Source organism: Podarcis muralis, chromosome 8, assembly GCF_964188315.1.
Source record: "Podarcis muralis chromosome 8, rPodMur119.hap1.1, whole genome shotgun sequence".
Lineage (NCBI taxonomy): Eukaryota > Metazoa > Chordata > Lepidosauria > Squamata > Lacertidae > Podarcis > Podarcis muralis.
Genome location: NC_135662.1, coordinates 77021099 through 77037990, shown reverse-complemented (window position 1 = coordinate 77037990; position 16892 = coordinate 77021099). Strand labels below are relative to the sequence as shown.

The 16892-nt window shown below is 43.4% G+C and overlaps 1 protein-coding gene across 1 annotated transcript in view; it reads left to right on the top strand.

Annotated features, from left to right (window-relative positions):
* Positions 1-16892, top strand: part of ANKH (ANKH inorganic pyrophosphate transport regulator) — a 136024-nt gene that overhangs the window by 76887 nt on the left and 42245 nt on the right. The window contains exons 2-3 of the mRNA XM_028737955.2: positions 10501-10717; positions 15883-16001. Coding sequence (XP_028593788.1) covers positions 10501-10717; positions 15883-16001 — 336 coding nt within the window. The remainder of the gene's footprint in view (positions 1-10500; positions 10718-15882; positions 16002-16892) is intronic.

Here is a 16892-nt window from a genome sequence, read left to right as displayed (position 1 = left end):
ACTTGCTAGACGTTTGCTTATTAAACCAGTCATGCAACATCCTTTAGCAATGTGGAATAGATAGTTCAGGTCAACCTGTACCCCTCATGAATGAATGAAATATTTACACTGAGTGCGGCATAGAGAGGCTTAATTTCCTGTTTGATTTATGGAATTAGATTGCCGAGAAGGATTAGACAGGTAGACTGCAAACTCCGGTTTCATCATCCTAGCAAATATGTATTGTCAGGAAAACTATTTTGCCTTGTGCTTAGATTTCCAGATGAGTTTGGCTTGTTTCCGTTTGTTAGTGAGCAGCCTTAGATTGTGCATTATGATAAATGCAATTTTGGGGTAGAAATTTGCAACAGAGAGCATGCAAACACACCTTTGGCTTTATCCAATTGTGTCTTTGCACTGGCAGGAAACACTTCCGGTTGCACAAGGCAAGACACCCATTTTTGTTGATTCACACTGCCCAGCACAACTTGTCTGAAAGCTGCTTCTGGCATTTGGGGGACCCTCTAGAGCTGACCCTCTAGGGAGCTGGGTGGCGCTGTGGGTTAAGCCACAGAGCCTAGGACTTGCCGATCAGAAGGTCGGCAGTTCGAATCCCCACAACGGGGAGAGCTCCCGTTGCTCAGTCCCTGCTCCTGCCAACCTAGTAGTTTAAAAGCACGTCCAAGTGCAAGAAGATAAATAGGTACCGCTTCAGCGGGAAGGTAAACGACGTTTCCATGCGCTGCTCTGGTTCGCCAGAAGCGGCTTAGTCAGACTGTGAGGAATTGTTCTCCAGAACATTAGGAAGACATCAGGTTGGAGAAGGCTGGTCTACACTGACAGGCAGTGCCTCTCCCAAGATTTCAGGCAGGAGACTATCTGGAGATGCCAGGAACTGAACATGGGACTTTTTGCAGGAAAACTCATACTTGGTTGGCAATCTGTGGCCTTTCCTTGATTCACTTATAAATTGCCCATCCACAGACACATTTTGTGCAACCTCTTGCCCTCTTAAAAAACCCTGTGTTTTTCAGCCTGATGTGATGAAATATATATATATATATATATATATATATATATATATATATGCAGGGCGAAAGCTTAGAAGCAGAGGGGAAAGCAAAACAAAAAAACCTGAAAGGATAATTTATTGTCTCTGTCTGTTTTGATGCAGTTGATGCTTTGAGCACTTGGAAACGATGAGCTGGGGAATTTGTGACCTCTAATCCCTAGCTCACAAATATTAAGACATGAACTAATCTTGCGGCTCCACAGTCTCTCACTCTTAACAAAACTTCTTTGTACAACCAGTAGTGGACAAACTGCTGCTTTTCTGCTTTTTCCTACACTAGCTAAACAAAAATCAAAGGCCACAGAAGTGTCTCAGGGAAAACACCGGAGCATTGCTAGTGAGTCAGAAGTGGAGGAAAATCAATCTCTAAGAGCAATTTTAATAATATTGCTAGACCAAGATACATTGCTGAGCCAGTTAAGGAGATTGGCTAATTGCTCTTGCAGCCATGTCAGATGATCGCATCAGTATATCCAGTTATAAAGATTTAGAACAAGGTTAGTTGAGAGTTGGAAGATACAGTCCTCTGGTAACTGATTAGTCTGAATACCTTTTGTACAGGGGGGTTCTGCCTCCCAATGTATTGCTTTTAATGGATCATTCCTATTTAAGGAACTCTACCCATAATAAATATTACATGTGGTGTCTGTCCATATCTTTTGTGAAGATAGAATTGTGTGTCTGAGCCAACTTTTCACCAGTCCTTCCTTTTAGATTAAAAAAAGAAGAGTGTGTTTGCTTTGAAAGAGAAAAAATGGGAAGAGCTTCTTCTCAAGGAGGCAAAGATCAATATCATGTTTGCTTTTGAAAACAGGAAACATAACCTAATGAGGGAAATGTTCTGTGGAAAGATATGCACAGTACCTACCAACCCTGTGGCCTGGAGTTTGGCACTCCTATCGTTTTTGTAGTTCTAGATAGGGTTGTCATATTCTGAAGAGCAAAAAAGAGGACACATTTGCCAACTTCTACTTTTAACTATGGATTGCTATGACAACACTCATTTAAGTACCCATGAAAAAGAGGATGAGTCCTGGAAAAAGAGTTCATATGGCAACCCTAAGTAGGCATCGAAAACAGTAGGTTCATCTACTGGGGTGTCATACACCAGTGCTTCTCAAACTATCTGATGTGGCGAACCAGCAATTTCCCCCCTCCCATGTGCAAGGGAACAGTACCATATTTGGTCCCTGAAGTGTACCACCCAAGCTAGGTTATGGTGGAGTTGCCACGGTCTGGTAGCCATCGGCTCACAAACTGGCACCAGTCTGTAGCCCACCACTTTGAAAAACACTGCCGTACATAGCTGGTGGGCTCTGTTTAGCTTGGTGGGAGATGAGTTGTGCAGGGCTGATCTGTTCCCAAGTGCAATGACCCCTTTCCAGCAGTTTGCACAATAAGAATCTTTTGTTACACAAGAGACATGCTCTGTATATTAATATTATTACTTATTATTCAATAAGATGAACTATTGCATCTGATTTCTACAAATTGTGGCATCCATCCTGATCTGTCACTTGATTTCTCCTCTCTCCAGTTGTCCACAGAAGACATCTGGGCAGCTTTGGTCTTGGGTGTTGGTGGAAGAGTTTACAATGGAGGAAGGAACATAGACACCCACACAATGTAGTTTGTCGTTCTACTCCCTGGGCTTCTTCTGGTTGACTATCCTGGTTGTGTCATTAAGCTTCCAGTTCAGCTGTAAGGCACCTGTTGTCTCCATTTGAGACTTTATTTATAATATTATTGCTCTTTCATAAAAACCACAGCCTAGTCCGTGGGTGTAGTGTACTCGGTTGGAAAAAGGTTTCTAAAGTTCAGCAATAGTCTGGAGGTTTAATAAACTTGAGACGTCTGCTAGAAAAAGTATACAGAAAAGTGATCGTGGGTGATTAAAAATAGTCTTAAGAATACGAGGTGGCTTCACGATAGACTAGCAAAGAATTTCAGAGCTTGTAAACATGTTCTAGGATTTTTAGTTAAATAACCGTTAACACTGTGCATCCTCCTTTCACATTCTATGGGAATTGCTTTATTTCCTAATAATTTAGGACATTTGAGGGAGCTTATTTCCCAATAAGTTAGGACATGTGAGAGAGCTTATTTCGTCAGCTGTGGACTAGATGTACCTGGGACCATGAAGGAGGTTCAAGAGACCCTAGGAACAGTGAGAAGATTATCAATGATACCAAAAGATGCTGAACTAGATTGGGTTTTTGCCTGGTCCCACAGAATGATTCTTATATTCTTTCTTGGGAGTTCATTAATCAACTAGTGATGGTTCTGTTAGCTGGAACAATTCCCCCCACAATGATAATGAACCAAAGTTTAACTCCTACTTTGAGTTGCTGTTGTATAAGGTAGCCCGGTAGCATCTTTGACAAAGTTCATAAACATTTCACATAGGATTGTGGTGTTTTGGTCAGACTGTGTCTTCTGAAAAGGCCACATTTGAGTGGAGTCAGGTAAAAGGTAAAGGACCCCTGAACGGTTAAGTCCAGTCAAAGGCGACTATGGGGTTGTGGTGCTCATCCCGCTTTCAGGCCGAGTGAGCCGGTATTTGTCCACAGAGAATTTTCCGGGTCATGCGGCCAGCATGACTAAATCGCTTCTGGCACAATGGAACACCGTGATGGAAACCAGAGCGCATGGAAATGCCATTTACCTTCCTGTTGCAGCAGTGCCTATTTATCTACTTGCACTGTCGAGCTTTTGAACTGCTAGATTGGCAGGAGCTGGGACAGAGAAGCGGGAGCTCACCCCGTCGCGGGGATTCAAACCGCCAACCTTCTGATAGCTAAGCCCAAGAGGCTCAGTGGTTTAGTCCAAAGCACCACCTGCGTCCCAATAGTGAAGCCAACACACCAGTGCAGCAACCCCAATTCCAATGCAGGTGCAGTAGAAGCTGTTAAAAACTTGTGGACCAATATCTGTCTTGTGATCCAGCTGTAATCACCATGCAGGGATATCTTCTGTAGTGAAATACCACAATTCAGGGCTTGTGCATGCAGAAGGCCCCAGATTCAATTGCTGTCATCTCCAGTTAAGAAGGGTCTGGTAGCAGATGACACTGAAGGCCATTGGCTGATACTATGGTGAGCCATTGCCAATCAGAGTACACAATACTGGATAAATTATCTGACCTAATGTAAGGTAGCTTCTTATACACGCACCAGGCAAGATTATGCCCCCAGAGCGCTGAATCTTAAGGAAAATGTAGACAATTATTCAGCAGCACCCTTCCCCGAACTTGATGCTATCCAAGTGTTGTTGGACTACAACTCCTATCATCTTTGCCCATGTTTTCTGCAGTTGACGGGGTCCAACAACCTCTAGAGCAGCCTTTCTCAACCTGTGGGTCCCCAGATGTTGTTGAACTACAACTCCCATCACCCCTAGCTAGCAAGGCAGAGCTCAGGGATGATGGGAGTTGTAGTCCAACAACATCTGGGGACCCAAAGGTTGAGAACCACTGCTCTAGATGGTACCATATTAGGCAGGGTTGTTCTACAGCAGGGGTAGGCAACCTAAGGCCCGGGGGCCGGATGCGGCCCAATTGCCTTCTCAAGCCGGCCCATGAACGGTCCGGGAATCAGCGTGTTTTTACATGAGTAGAACGTGTGCTTTTATTTAAAACGCATCTCTGGGTTATTTGTGGGGCATAGGAATTCGTTCAATTTTTCCTTCAAAATATAGTCTGGCCCCCCCACAAGGTCTGAGGGACAGTGGACCGGCCCCCTGCTGAAAAAGGTTGCTGACCCCTGCTCTACTGCATCTCCTCGGGTCTTCCTGGAAAGGGTAAACATTTCTAGTTTTCCATCATGCTGGTTTAAGGCTCTTCAACTTTTTTGCTACAGAAAACTTGACTTGTCATAAATAAGCTCTCTTCCATTTTATTATGCTTTGGATCAAAGGATGTTCTTCAAACTTACTCATTGCATTGGGATAATATTTTATTTTGGGCAATCGCGGAGGAAGATGCTTGTCACATAAATTCTTCCTGGCACACAAGTATTCTCCGGCTGGCTGGCTGGGCACTCTTCCCAGACAATAACTGTTCAGTTTCTTTAACCTGTGTCATTGAATTATTTTGCAAAACTCAATCTGGCTACTGACACTTGTTTTTCGTGACCGTGTATAGAAAAACTAAGAAGTGAAAGGGGGGGGGACAAGCATTGCTTTATTATTATCTTTTTAATTAATAGATGAACTAAACTGTGGGGCTAATTTTAATCGGCGAGGTTGTGACTTATGGACAAATTTGCTCCTAAGAGTTTGTGTGGTGTAGGGGTTGGAGTCTCAAACTAGATGACAATGTGCACAAGGGTTGTTGGGAGAATAAGGTAGGTAAGAAAAGTAATTTGACCAGATCCTTCCATCATCTGAGACATTTGGGAGATGGGTTTCTGTATGTGTGCCCAAACTCTTGGTTTTGCTTCTTTGCTTCTGCAATCGTCTCTCTGTCATTTCATCAACCTATTTTCTTTTTTGGTGTATTTTTGGAGACAACTTATATTTGCCAAAGGTGTTGAGAATGTACTGTTTTGCTGTGCAGTCTTGGCGAGAGCATAGAAGTCACTTTGACCCACAGTGATTGCTCAGGGTTGAATTTTCTTTTACTGCTGTCATTCATTTCGTTGCATCCAATTGCTCTAGTACTTCCGGGCTTCTGGAGGTGGGGCAGGTTTTAACCAGCATCTAACTAGTCCTGCTTGCTCTGATCTGGGCCCTGATTAAACCATGGTCCTACCTGGAAAACTGACTGAATACAGAAAAGAGGAAGGTGGGACGCCAGAAGCAACATTCAACCAGGGTATTATGCAGCTACAAAGCACATTAATTGTGTATTTTTTTGTGAGGGTTCTGCTTGTACAGTCATACCTCGGGTTACAGACGCTTCAGGTTGCGCGTTTTCGGGTTGCACACCACGCCAAACCCGGGAGTACCGGAACGGGTTACTTCCGAGTTTTGACGCTCGCACATGCGCAGAAGCACTAAATCGTGCTTTGTGCATGCGCTGAATCGCGACCCGCGTGTGCGCAGACGCGGCGCTGAGGGTTGCAAACGCTCCGGATTGCAAACGTACCTCCTGCATGGATCACGTTCGCAACCCTGGCGTCCATTGTATGTGTATTTTTGAGTGTAAGAGTTACTTAGGATGATACCTGCCCAGGTATCAAAAATTTGGGGAGCACCAAATCAGTCTTCAAAATTAGCCAGGTGCCAGGTGCTCATTTAGCACCTGGCTATCAGCCACTTGCGACGCAATCAGAATGAATTTCAGGAACCCAAATGCTTTTTCCATGCGGCCTGAGCAGGAGCACTGAACTGTTGTGAAGGCTATCTTTGTGTTATGAATGGTCCGTATTACCAATAAGAAAAAGAGGTAAAAACAGGCCGAACCTTTCCTCTTTAACTTCTCAAAGCTCGTAACCTAGCTCAAGGTTGTCCTCTGAACTAGCCAGATTTTTAACTGAGAATCAATCACAGTCAGTCCATCATTTGAAAAATAAAACTTTAGAGCCATCTTGCCAGAAAATACCGTATTTTTTGCTCTATAAGACTCACTTTTCCTTCCTAAAAAGTAAGGGGAAATGTGTGTGCGTCTTATGGAGCGAATGCAGGCTGCGCAGCTTTCACAGAAGCCAGAACAGCAAGAGGGATTGCCGCTTTCACTGCGCAGCGATCCCTCTTGGTGTTCTGGCTTCTGAGATTCAGAATATTTTTTTTCTTGTTTTCCTCCTCCAAAAACTAGGTGCGTCTTGTGGTCTGGTGCGTCTTATAGAGCGAAAAATACGGTAGCAACTAGGCATTCCGTTTTGGCAACTGTAACCATGGTTTAAGGAGCCATTTGGCGCCTAGATTACATATTTGAGTTTCTGATACTGCCACTGATTTTTATAGCCTGAAAGCATAGCAGTGAACGTTTGAGCACCCGGATTTATTAGCTCTTCTTCTTTGGCCTTAAAAAAGGGAAAGGCTGAGCCAATTAGTCAAAACATTTGGTTTGTCTGGAGGGAGTTAATTAAGCTCAACAACCAACCTTCACAGAAGAGCTTTCCACCCCTTCCCTCCCCCTCTTTTTTTCAGTGGTCATCCATGGGGATGCCACCCTTGGCATGATGTCATTGTTTTTACAGTGCCAGCTCTCCAGTGATTCAACCCGTCAGCTATTCCTTCTTAGTGGAACAACTGGAGTGAGACGTTCTCTCACTATGAGTTCTTAGCAAAAGAAGAGCTCTGGCAGACCAGACCAAGGATTCATCTATAGCAGTACATTGATTCTCTGCAGTCACACAGATAATTCTGGGGAGCTTTTAAGCAAGGCTTATATGCTGCCTCTGAACAGGGTGGTTCTGTTTAGCCAACGTGGCTAGCGACCATTTTTAAATCAATTTATGCTAGTGGCCCATTGACACCTGCTATAGCAGTGAATTCCATAAGTTAGTTGTTTTTTTGCAGAGTGCCTCAACTCCTATCACCTGTCCATGGACGCTCAAGGAATATGACTTCACTTGCAAATTGACTTGATACACCTCCCAGACTTATCAGAACATAATTACCCTTCAGGGTTTATGTTTCTCCAAATTTGGTAATATAGTTGTCGGCTCAGAAAGGTAACAAAAAGCGTTAAAATGCATATTTTAGGCTGAGATGCTTTTTGAAATGCATACATGGAGAGAAAATATGTCTTTAAATAAGACATATTTAAATAAATAAATAAATAAATAAATAAGACATATTTAAATAAATAAGAATTTAGGTAGGAATTCTTCTGAAGGAAAAAAAATTGCTCACGGATTAATACATACACTTGGATGGAACACATTTATGAATAAAATGGACCCACACTCAAAAAAATAGATAGATTTGTCTATACCTGAGCCAGTCTGTTTAAATGTGTACCTCTTGGGGGAAGGGGGAAGAGAAAAAAATTGTACCCACCATCCGTAATTTTCTGAACCTCAGTCATACCTCCCTACCCCCCATACTGTATTTTTCTGTGTGTAACACGCCCCCTATTTTTGCGGACTCTAAATTTAGAAAATGGGGGGAGATTGCCAAGACATGTTAAGCTTTTTTGGGGGGGAAGAGAGATTGCCCAGAGTTGTTGACCTATTTTGGGGGGGGGGCTTGTTTTGGGGGGGGGATTTGGCGAAAATCACTCACCCAGCGAACCACCGCACACAACCGCTTGCATCAACAAGACCACTCTCTTGCCGCCATCAACTGCCAAACGCCCTCCCGATTGCCGCAGCGGCAGCCAATAGACAGCAGCCCTTGCCGCAGCCACCAATCACCTGCCCAATCGCCGCTGACACTCTCCGGCTTGTGGCTAAAACCATTCACCCGTCCCACCGTGGCACTACCTGGGTATAAGACGCCCCAAAATTTATAACCTTGTTTTCGGGTCAAAAGAACCTCGTCTTATACACGGAAAAATACGGTACTTTTTTGTGCTTCCTAGTAGAAAAGATACTCTGACTTTCCCCTGCCTTCTTGGAAGTTGCTGCATGCCTTGAGCTTGCAGGCTAATTTTTTTATTTTTTATTTTGGTAAAATCAGGGCAGCCAGAGGTGAAAGAAGCGCTGTCTCTGCTGGAGTGCTCCATTGTACAGTCACCGCCAAATTGCGCTTGCTTCTTTCTTCCATTACATCATGGGTTTTCTCCTTCTCTGTACGGTGACACTGCTCCTGTGGCTGTTGGCAAAAACATAGTTATTAGATGGTAATTTTCCTGAGATGCTCTCCGCTGTAGACTTCTTAAATCATTCTTCTATTTAGGCAATTGGAAACTGAAAGGACAATCTCTGATACAGTGTCAGGCTGCCATCCTGTTGGTGGTAAAATCCCTTTTCTCTGCGCGTATGCTTTGACAGGGAATCAAATTGCTGACAGGATGGGAATACATGTCCCAGTAAAGTGAGCGTACAAAGATACACAGCTTTGTTAGTAAATGTCAAGAGGAATGTTAGGACACAGAGCAGAAAAAGTGCTGTCACGGTGCAACCCTATACATAAAGGTAAAGGGACCCCTGACCATTAGGTCCAGTCGTGACCGACTCTGGGGTTGCGCGCTCATCTCGCTCTTTAGGCCGAGGGAGTCGGCGTTTGTCCACAGACAGCTTCCGGGTCATGTGGCCAGCATGACTAAGCCGCTTCTGGCAAACCAGAGCAGCACACGGAAACGCCGTTTACCTTCCCACCAGAGTGGTACCTATTTATCTACTTGCACTTTGACGTGCTTTCGAACAGCTAAGATGGCAGGAAACCCTATACATATCAGCTTCGAAATAAGCCCCCTTGAGTTCAATAGGACTTGCAAGCAAGTGAAAATAGGTTTACAGCCTAAATACTTCTTTCTTGGGAAGAAAAACTCATAGTATCCATTCATTAGTGGCCGAATGATTAAATGATCATTTATTTTATATCCTTGCTTTACATTTACAAAATAGAATAAAACATGACTCAGGAGACAATGGAGGAATGTGCCTTTGGAGGTGAAGTCAAAGTTTAATGTATTTGAACAATTAAAGCAATTAGTTAAAATGTGGGGGGAGATTAGCACAAGATAGATATCGATACACAACACAGATGCAGTATACCTGCCTTATATTAATCCTCATCGATTTTGTTGAGCAGGAAAATGTTCAAAGCATGGTTAAGGGGGACAAACAAATAAAAGGTTCTGAGCATTTGAGTTTTGCCGCAGAGAAAGGTTGACCGCTTGATAGGATAGCACGAATCTGGGTGTTATTTAGTGTGTGCAAATGTTTGGGTCCTAATTTAGCTTTAGTCAAATCTTAGTAGTGCCACATGGGAATGTACATCTCATCAAAAGTGCAATCTATATATGTCAACAGCTAAAGCCCACTCTGTGTGGGGCTTCCCCTGAGGCTAACCCAGAAGCTGTAGCTAGCTGAAAATTTGGGAATCAATTGCTCACCAGAGCAGAATAGCACCGCCAGTTACACCCGCACTGAAAGAATTGCCCCGGCTGTCTATCAGTTACTCAGCTAGGTTCAAGGCAATGGAATTGGTGAATGAAGCCTTATACAGCTTGGGACCAGGATGCCTTAAAATATCATCTCATCCCCTACATAGTCAACCAATCACTATGTTGCACAGGTGAGGGGATCTCACAGATACCATCCTGTCTGGAGATCTGTTTTGAACCATTCTGAAATCAGTGTGGTGGCCCCCGTTCTTTGGAACACCCTCCCACTTTTTCTGTCATCTTCTCGGTGCCTGCTGAAGACATCCCTCTTTCAACAAACCCCTTCGACAGAGCTCTTTATCCCAGTTACTGTATTGGATGTGATTTGTTGAAGTCTGTTCGTGATTTTCTAGCAAGATAGAGAATAATTTGGGCTATCACGTTCTGTTGTCTGGAGTTGGCTTGGCACATCTTAAACCTTTGTATCTCCTTTGCTTTGCTTTCCCTTCAGGCCTTGAACAGAGGTATCGCAGCTGTTAAGGAAGATGCTGTGGAGATGCTGGCCAGCTATGGGTTGGCCTACTCCCTCATGAAGTTCTTCACGGGCCCAATGAGCGACTTCAAGAACGTGGGGCTGGTTTTTGTCAACAGCAAGAGAGACAGAACCAAAGCAGTGTTGTGTATGGTTGTAGCTGGTGCTGTGGCCGCTGTGTTCCACACCTTAATAGGTAAGCCTTCATTCCATTTGCTGAGGGAACAATACTATTTTTGTGTTTATATGACTGGTTCATCCATTTCTCCTCTACATCCTAAAACCTGGTCTGCTTATGTGCATATTTCGTGAAGGAACCAGGGAGACGTTTTGTGGCTAGACTTCTGTGCCTCGACTAGGAGTGGGGAACCTTATGTTTAGGGGTTGATTCCTGCCCTCCAGGCCCCTCTCTGTGGGTCTTCCCTAGGTCATGTGCTCCCCTGTTCCACATTCCCCAGGGTAGCCTTGCTACAGGGGACTGTGTCTTGTTGGTGGGTGGGTGTGTTTCTCGAAACCTCTGTTTTTTTGCGGATCTTCAACGTAGCCTCCTGTGCAACGCTTTTTCCACTTTTATATCTGCCCTGACCACATTTGCACCTGCTCCCACCTACCGCTGGCACGAAGGATTTCCATGGCATCTGGTTGGATGCTGTAAGAACAAGATGGTGGACTTGGATGGGCCACTGGCCTGGGGCAGCAGAGCTGTTCTTAAGTGCTTATGATTCATACACTCCATCATTTGAACCCAGGTAAGAGTCCCCACAAGTCCAAGGGTGAATGGCTTTAAGCAGGGAAGACTCCTCTACCTGTGAAGGCTCCCGGCTCAATTTACAACCCTGATACTGAAGACCTAGCCTTTTAAAAAAGGCCTTTGCTTAGTTATGTCGTTTTCATTGGTTATAAAAGCTACGCTGTGCTGTTTTTGTTCTGCCGGCGTCTGTTGGAACAGGTTGAATATTGTTAGCCTCTTAATTTGAATATATATTGGGGCTTTTAAGGGATTATGTTCTGTTTTTGTTACTTCTTGTTAGCTGTCTTCAGAGAAAATAGGTGGGCTGGAAATGTTTAAAACAAATAAATTCACTGCAGGCTAGATGAAGTTGTGCACAATGGGATTCTCTGTCTTTATCCTCTTTTCGGAATGATGCAAGCCACTTAACTTATGATTAAAATGAGTATACTAATACTTTCCCCTCGCTGTAAGCCTTGTCTTTGCATAATGATAGTGTTCTCAAACGTAAGGCCCTGCATGGCACAGCAGAGTGTATTATTGGTGCTAAGTAACTCAGGGAAAAGCAGTAAGTACTTTTCACATCTCCGAACACCGCACTGTCTTGCATTAATGTACCTTACAGTGCAATCCTATATATGCCTGCTCAGAAGTAAATCCTACTGAGTTCAGTAGGACTTACTCCCAGGCACGTGGGAGTAAGGCACTGCAGCCTTAAAGTTACAAGAGTTACAGTGAGTTTAATGAGGCACTAACATGCCTCTGGACACAATATATTTCCTCAAATTAGATGAGTTCAAGAACCATTAGCTATTGAAGCCCTGAGGCTGTGAGCAGCCGCGATGTGCTAGCTTTCAATTTTAGAGGTTTTCATCTGTTTATTTACAGCGTGGCTAGAAAATGCAGGCTCTCTCCAGAATCACTTGAGATCTGGCAGTATATTTGGCCAATGTTCAGTTACCTGATAACGTCTTTGAAAGTAAATAATAATAGCCTCTTCAAGGAAGACTTTCTTCTGATGATGTAATGGTATTAAATGTAATCCTCCAAGTCTCAGGCTGGGACCTCTTTTTCTTCCAGCTCACAAATGCGTTTTACAAACAAAATGAATCTTGACAAACTTCCAAGACTTTTGCTTAGATTTGATGATCAGATGTTGAATGGGAATAGTGTGATAATTAAACAATGGTGAAAATACTAGCATAAGAATAGCAACACCCATAATACTGCAGTAATGTGTGAATTGGACCCACCACTGAAACAATTTAAGACAGTTTTAGAATGAAGGATTTTGACCTGGTGTAACAAAGTAAACCCAGGTGTGTCCCCCTCCTCCAGGTGTGTTGGTTATTCAGACCATGTAGATTTATCCACTTGGACTTTACACTGTATTTTCTCAGAAGCATCCAGTCCATATTTTTGTACTCTTCTGATTTTGTCACTCCGTAATTGATCCTTTAGTGAGAGCCTCAACTTCGCACTGTGGTCTGAGATACTAAAAGGAAAAGAGGTTTTCGCGGCCAATCTCACAAACCATTTGTTGTCTGGATACCACAAATAAGAACGTTCCTGCTCACAAATGAAGTCTGCTCTCATAAAGCTGCTATTTTCAAATACTTCAGAGGGAGTATTCACAGCTAATGGTTTTATATTGCAACGGTCAGGCATCCATAGATTTTAGTTGGCTGTATTAGGCAACCATTATATTTGATTGCTCGCTCCCAAAAGCCTTTTGGCATATATAGAGAATTTAGAGGAGCTGTCCGCCTCTCATGTGCAGCAGCATTTGAAGGCTCTTGGAAATCGGGATAATCGCTTTTGCAACTTTGGAGGTCTTTTGCAACTTAAGTAAGCTATTCCTTCCCTCCCCTGAGTTCCAGAGGATTTGGGGAAGGACTGAGCGAGCTGCTTCTCATTTTTGCCAGTATGTGCAATTCGTCTTGTCGCTCCCGTAGCACGAAATGAGTAATTTGCTCACTTTCGTGTGCTGTGCTTGCAAATTCTGGCAAAAACAAAACAAAACGAGAGAAAATTCCTGCTACCTAACTTCCCCAAGTCATCTAGGCATGGCAGTGGATTCAAGAAGGGACAGCCTCTGTCTCCCTCATGGCACAAAGTGAAAGAGCTGGCCCCAGGGCAATCCATGGAAAACACCAGAGGAGTAGGAGGGGTCTGTGATGGAACTTGGCAAGCAGTCACCTAGAAGACATTCATGGGTGCTAGTAATAATAATAATAATAATAATAATAATAATAATAATAATAAATTTTATTTATATCCCGCCCTCCCCAGCCGAAGCTGGGCTCAGGGCGACTAACAACAATAAAAATAATCCAACATTCTAAAAACATTCATTATAAAATTAATTAAAATCAAATTAAAATAGCAACATAACAACCCCAGGTAATGGTTTCTGACTCACCGACTGAGTCACAATTTATCCTCCTTGTGCTTGTCAGCAGTTGCCAGTGTTTCCTAGGAAAAGGTGTGTGTGTGTTTTAAAAATGTGTACAGTATATTATGGTAACTTTCTACATTATAATGCAGGGCTTATAGAATAGAATAGAATAGAATAGATTCTTTATTGTCATTACACAAGTGCAACATTGCACAAGTGCAACGAAATTGGATGCCATCCCTTAAAAACAACAAAAGCAAAACAACAACAACAACCAAACAAACCACATTCCAGCCACACCAACACCCATCAAACTCCCAGGTCACACTATCGAGTTACAGCATTCAAAAAGGCCACAGCTCTTGGATAGAAACTGTTTTTCAGTCTATTTGTCCTTGACTTGATGTTTCTATATCTCCTGCCAGAAGGCAGTAGTGCAAACAGACTGTGTCCCGGGTGAGATGAATCCTGCAGGATGTTGTTTGCTTTCCTAAGACAACGGGAACCGTACAGTTCTTCCAAAGATGGGAGAGGATGACCAATAATCCTTTGGGCTGTGGTTATGACCTTCTGGAGCACCTTCCTCTCCCTAGCTGTACAACTGGAGAACCAAGCACAAATACAGTATGTAAGAATGCTCTCTATGGAGCCTCGGTAGAAGGACACCAGCAGTCTCTCACTCAGATTGTTCTTCTTCAAAAGTCTGAGGAAATAAATTCTCTGCTGGGCCTTCTTCACCAGAGCAGTGGTATTTGCGCTCCAAGTCATGCCCTGATCGATAGTTACTCCCAAAAACCTGAATTCCGCCACCCTCTCCACCCGTTCCCCGTTGATATACAAGGGCTGAATGTCCGCCTTTTTTCCCTGTAATCCACCACCAATTCCTTGGTCTTAGCCGTATTAAGAGCCAGATTGTTCTCTCCACACCAAACACAGAGCCGCTCCACCTCGTCCCGATAGGCGGACTCATCCCCTCCTGAAATGAGCCCTACCACCGTAGTGTCATCAGCAAACTTGATGATTTTGTTGCTGGAATAGATGGCTGTACAGTCATACGTATAGAGAGCATAGAGCATGTGAGCTTTGGTATCCATTAAATACTTCTAAAATTTCCCAGTGCATAGCAGCATATTAAAATACATTGACCTGCAGACTATTGCTTGTTAGGTAAAGGTAAAGGGACCCCTGACCATTAGGTCCAGTTGTGGCCGACTCTGGGGTTGCGGTGCTCATCTCGCTTTGTTGGCTGTGGGAGCCGGCGTACAGCTTCCAGGTCATGTGGCCAGCATGACTAATCCGCTTCTGGCGAACCAGAGCAGCGCACGGAAACGCTGTTTATCTTCCCGCCGGAGCTGTACCTATTTATCTACTTGCACTTGACGTGCATTCAAACTGCTAGGTGGGCAGGAGCTGGGACCGATCAACGGGAGCTCACCCCGTCGCGGGGATTCGAACCGCCGAACTTCTGATCGGCAAGCCCTAGGTTCTGTGGTTTAACCCACAGCGCCACCCGTGTCCCTCTTACTGCTTGTTAGGTACATTTTAATCCTAGTTTGGTGATTTTAATTACCCTGGAGCTAGATGGGAGGCCAGATTTGGGAGCTGAGGGTGGAGAAAGAGTGATGGTTTTTTGTACAGAGTGAAGCAAGCAAGGTTTTTAATAAGTGTGTGTGAGAGAGAGGGGGGGAGAGGCTGAAAGGGGTTGGGAAGCGTAAAGTATAAGAAAAGCATTAATGCAACCTCATTTAATTTTGCTAGGTTATGATACAGAATCATAGAATTGTGGAGTTGGAAGGGACCCGGAGGGTCATCTAGTCCAACCCCTTGCAGTGCAGGAATCCTGCTCACAGCTGTCCCTGGATGGGCTCAAACCTGGTTAACGGCCAGACGCATGGACCCATTCTGCCACAGGAGGTTGTCTTACTTCTGAGTAGATATTGTAAAGATTGCGCTGTTAAACCCTGTTGAATTTAGTGGGGGTTACTCTCCGGTAAGTGGGATTAGGATTTCAGCCTTAGTCTGGAAAAAGCTGGTGTGATTTAAAGGAAGTTGGTTTAAGTACACCTGCTAGAATCATCGTTGAATTGGCTTATGACAGCAGCCCATCAAGATGATGATGTTAGTCCTTGCTCCTCCTTTCTCCCTCTTTATCCTGAACCACCCAAAACAGACCTGGGTGCGTTAGGTATGTGATTTTTTTTTTTTAAAAAAATGATTATATTTATTTTTGCAGCATACAGTGATTTGGGGTACTACATAATTAACAAGTTGCACCATGTGGATGAATCGGTGGGAAGCAAAACACGCAAGGCCTTCCTGTATCTGGCAGCCTTCCCGTTCATGGATGCCATGGTGAGTCTACAACTTAGTTTACTATCCTCACTCGGAGTGGCACAATGGATGCCAGCCCTTCCCTTAGTTTGTTCCCTGTTTTGTCCTAGTAGTGGATCCATATAAGCACTTTGCTGACCTCTGATTCATAGGTTTCGCGGTTTCTAGACGCCTGGTTTGCACATCACATCAAACCATAGTTTAAAACAAATTCTGTATTTTATTATTGGTTATTGTATTTTATTATTTTATTATTGGTTATTATTATAGGTTATTGTATTTTAGTGTTTTGTTGGAAGCCGCCCAGAGTGGCTGGGGGACCCAGCCAGATGGGCGGGCTATAAATAAATTATTATTATTATTATTATTATTATTATTATTATTATTATTATTATTTAATGTAAATGAGCAGCATGCGTTCAAAATGTCCCAGGGGCATGTAATGAGGCTGAGGGTACGTTTTATCATATGTGGTGGGCTTGTGAAAGGGTAAAATAATATTGGGAAATGATAATTAATGAATTTAAAAAAATGTTTAAAAGTCCCTCCATCCCTCCCCCGAAGCAGAGTCCTTTTTGTTGGGGATAATTCAGAGGGAAATTCCCAGGTGTCAAAAATGACTATTTATGCATGCTGCTACTGCGACCAGTGTTTTGTTAGCCCCAAAATGGAAAACGAGTGAAGTCCCAACCAAAGAAAATGGCAACTGATGGAATACGCTCAGCTTGCAGATTTAACATATAGAATAAGAGAACAAGAAGAATGTACGTTTAAAGAAGATTGGAAAATGTTTACTGAAAATTGTGTTTATTTAAAAACGCTGGTAATATTAAGATCAATTCAACACTGTAAATAATTTTTGATGGACGTAACAATAGATTACTGAATGGTTTAGTTGATGTAAAATATGCA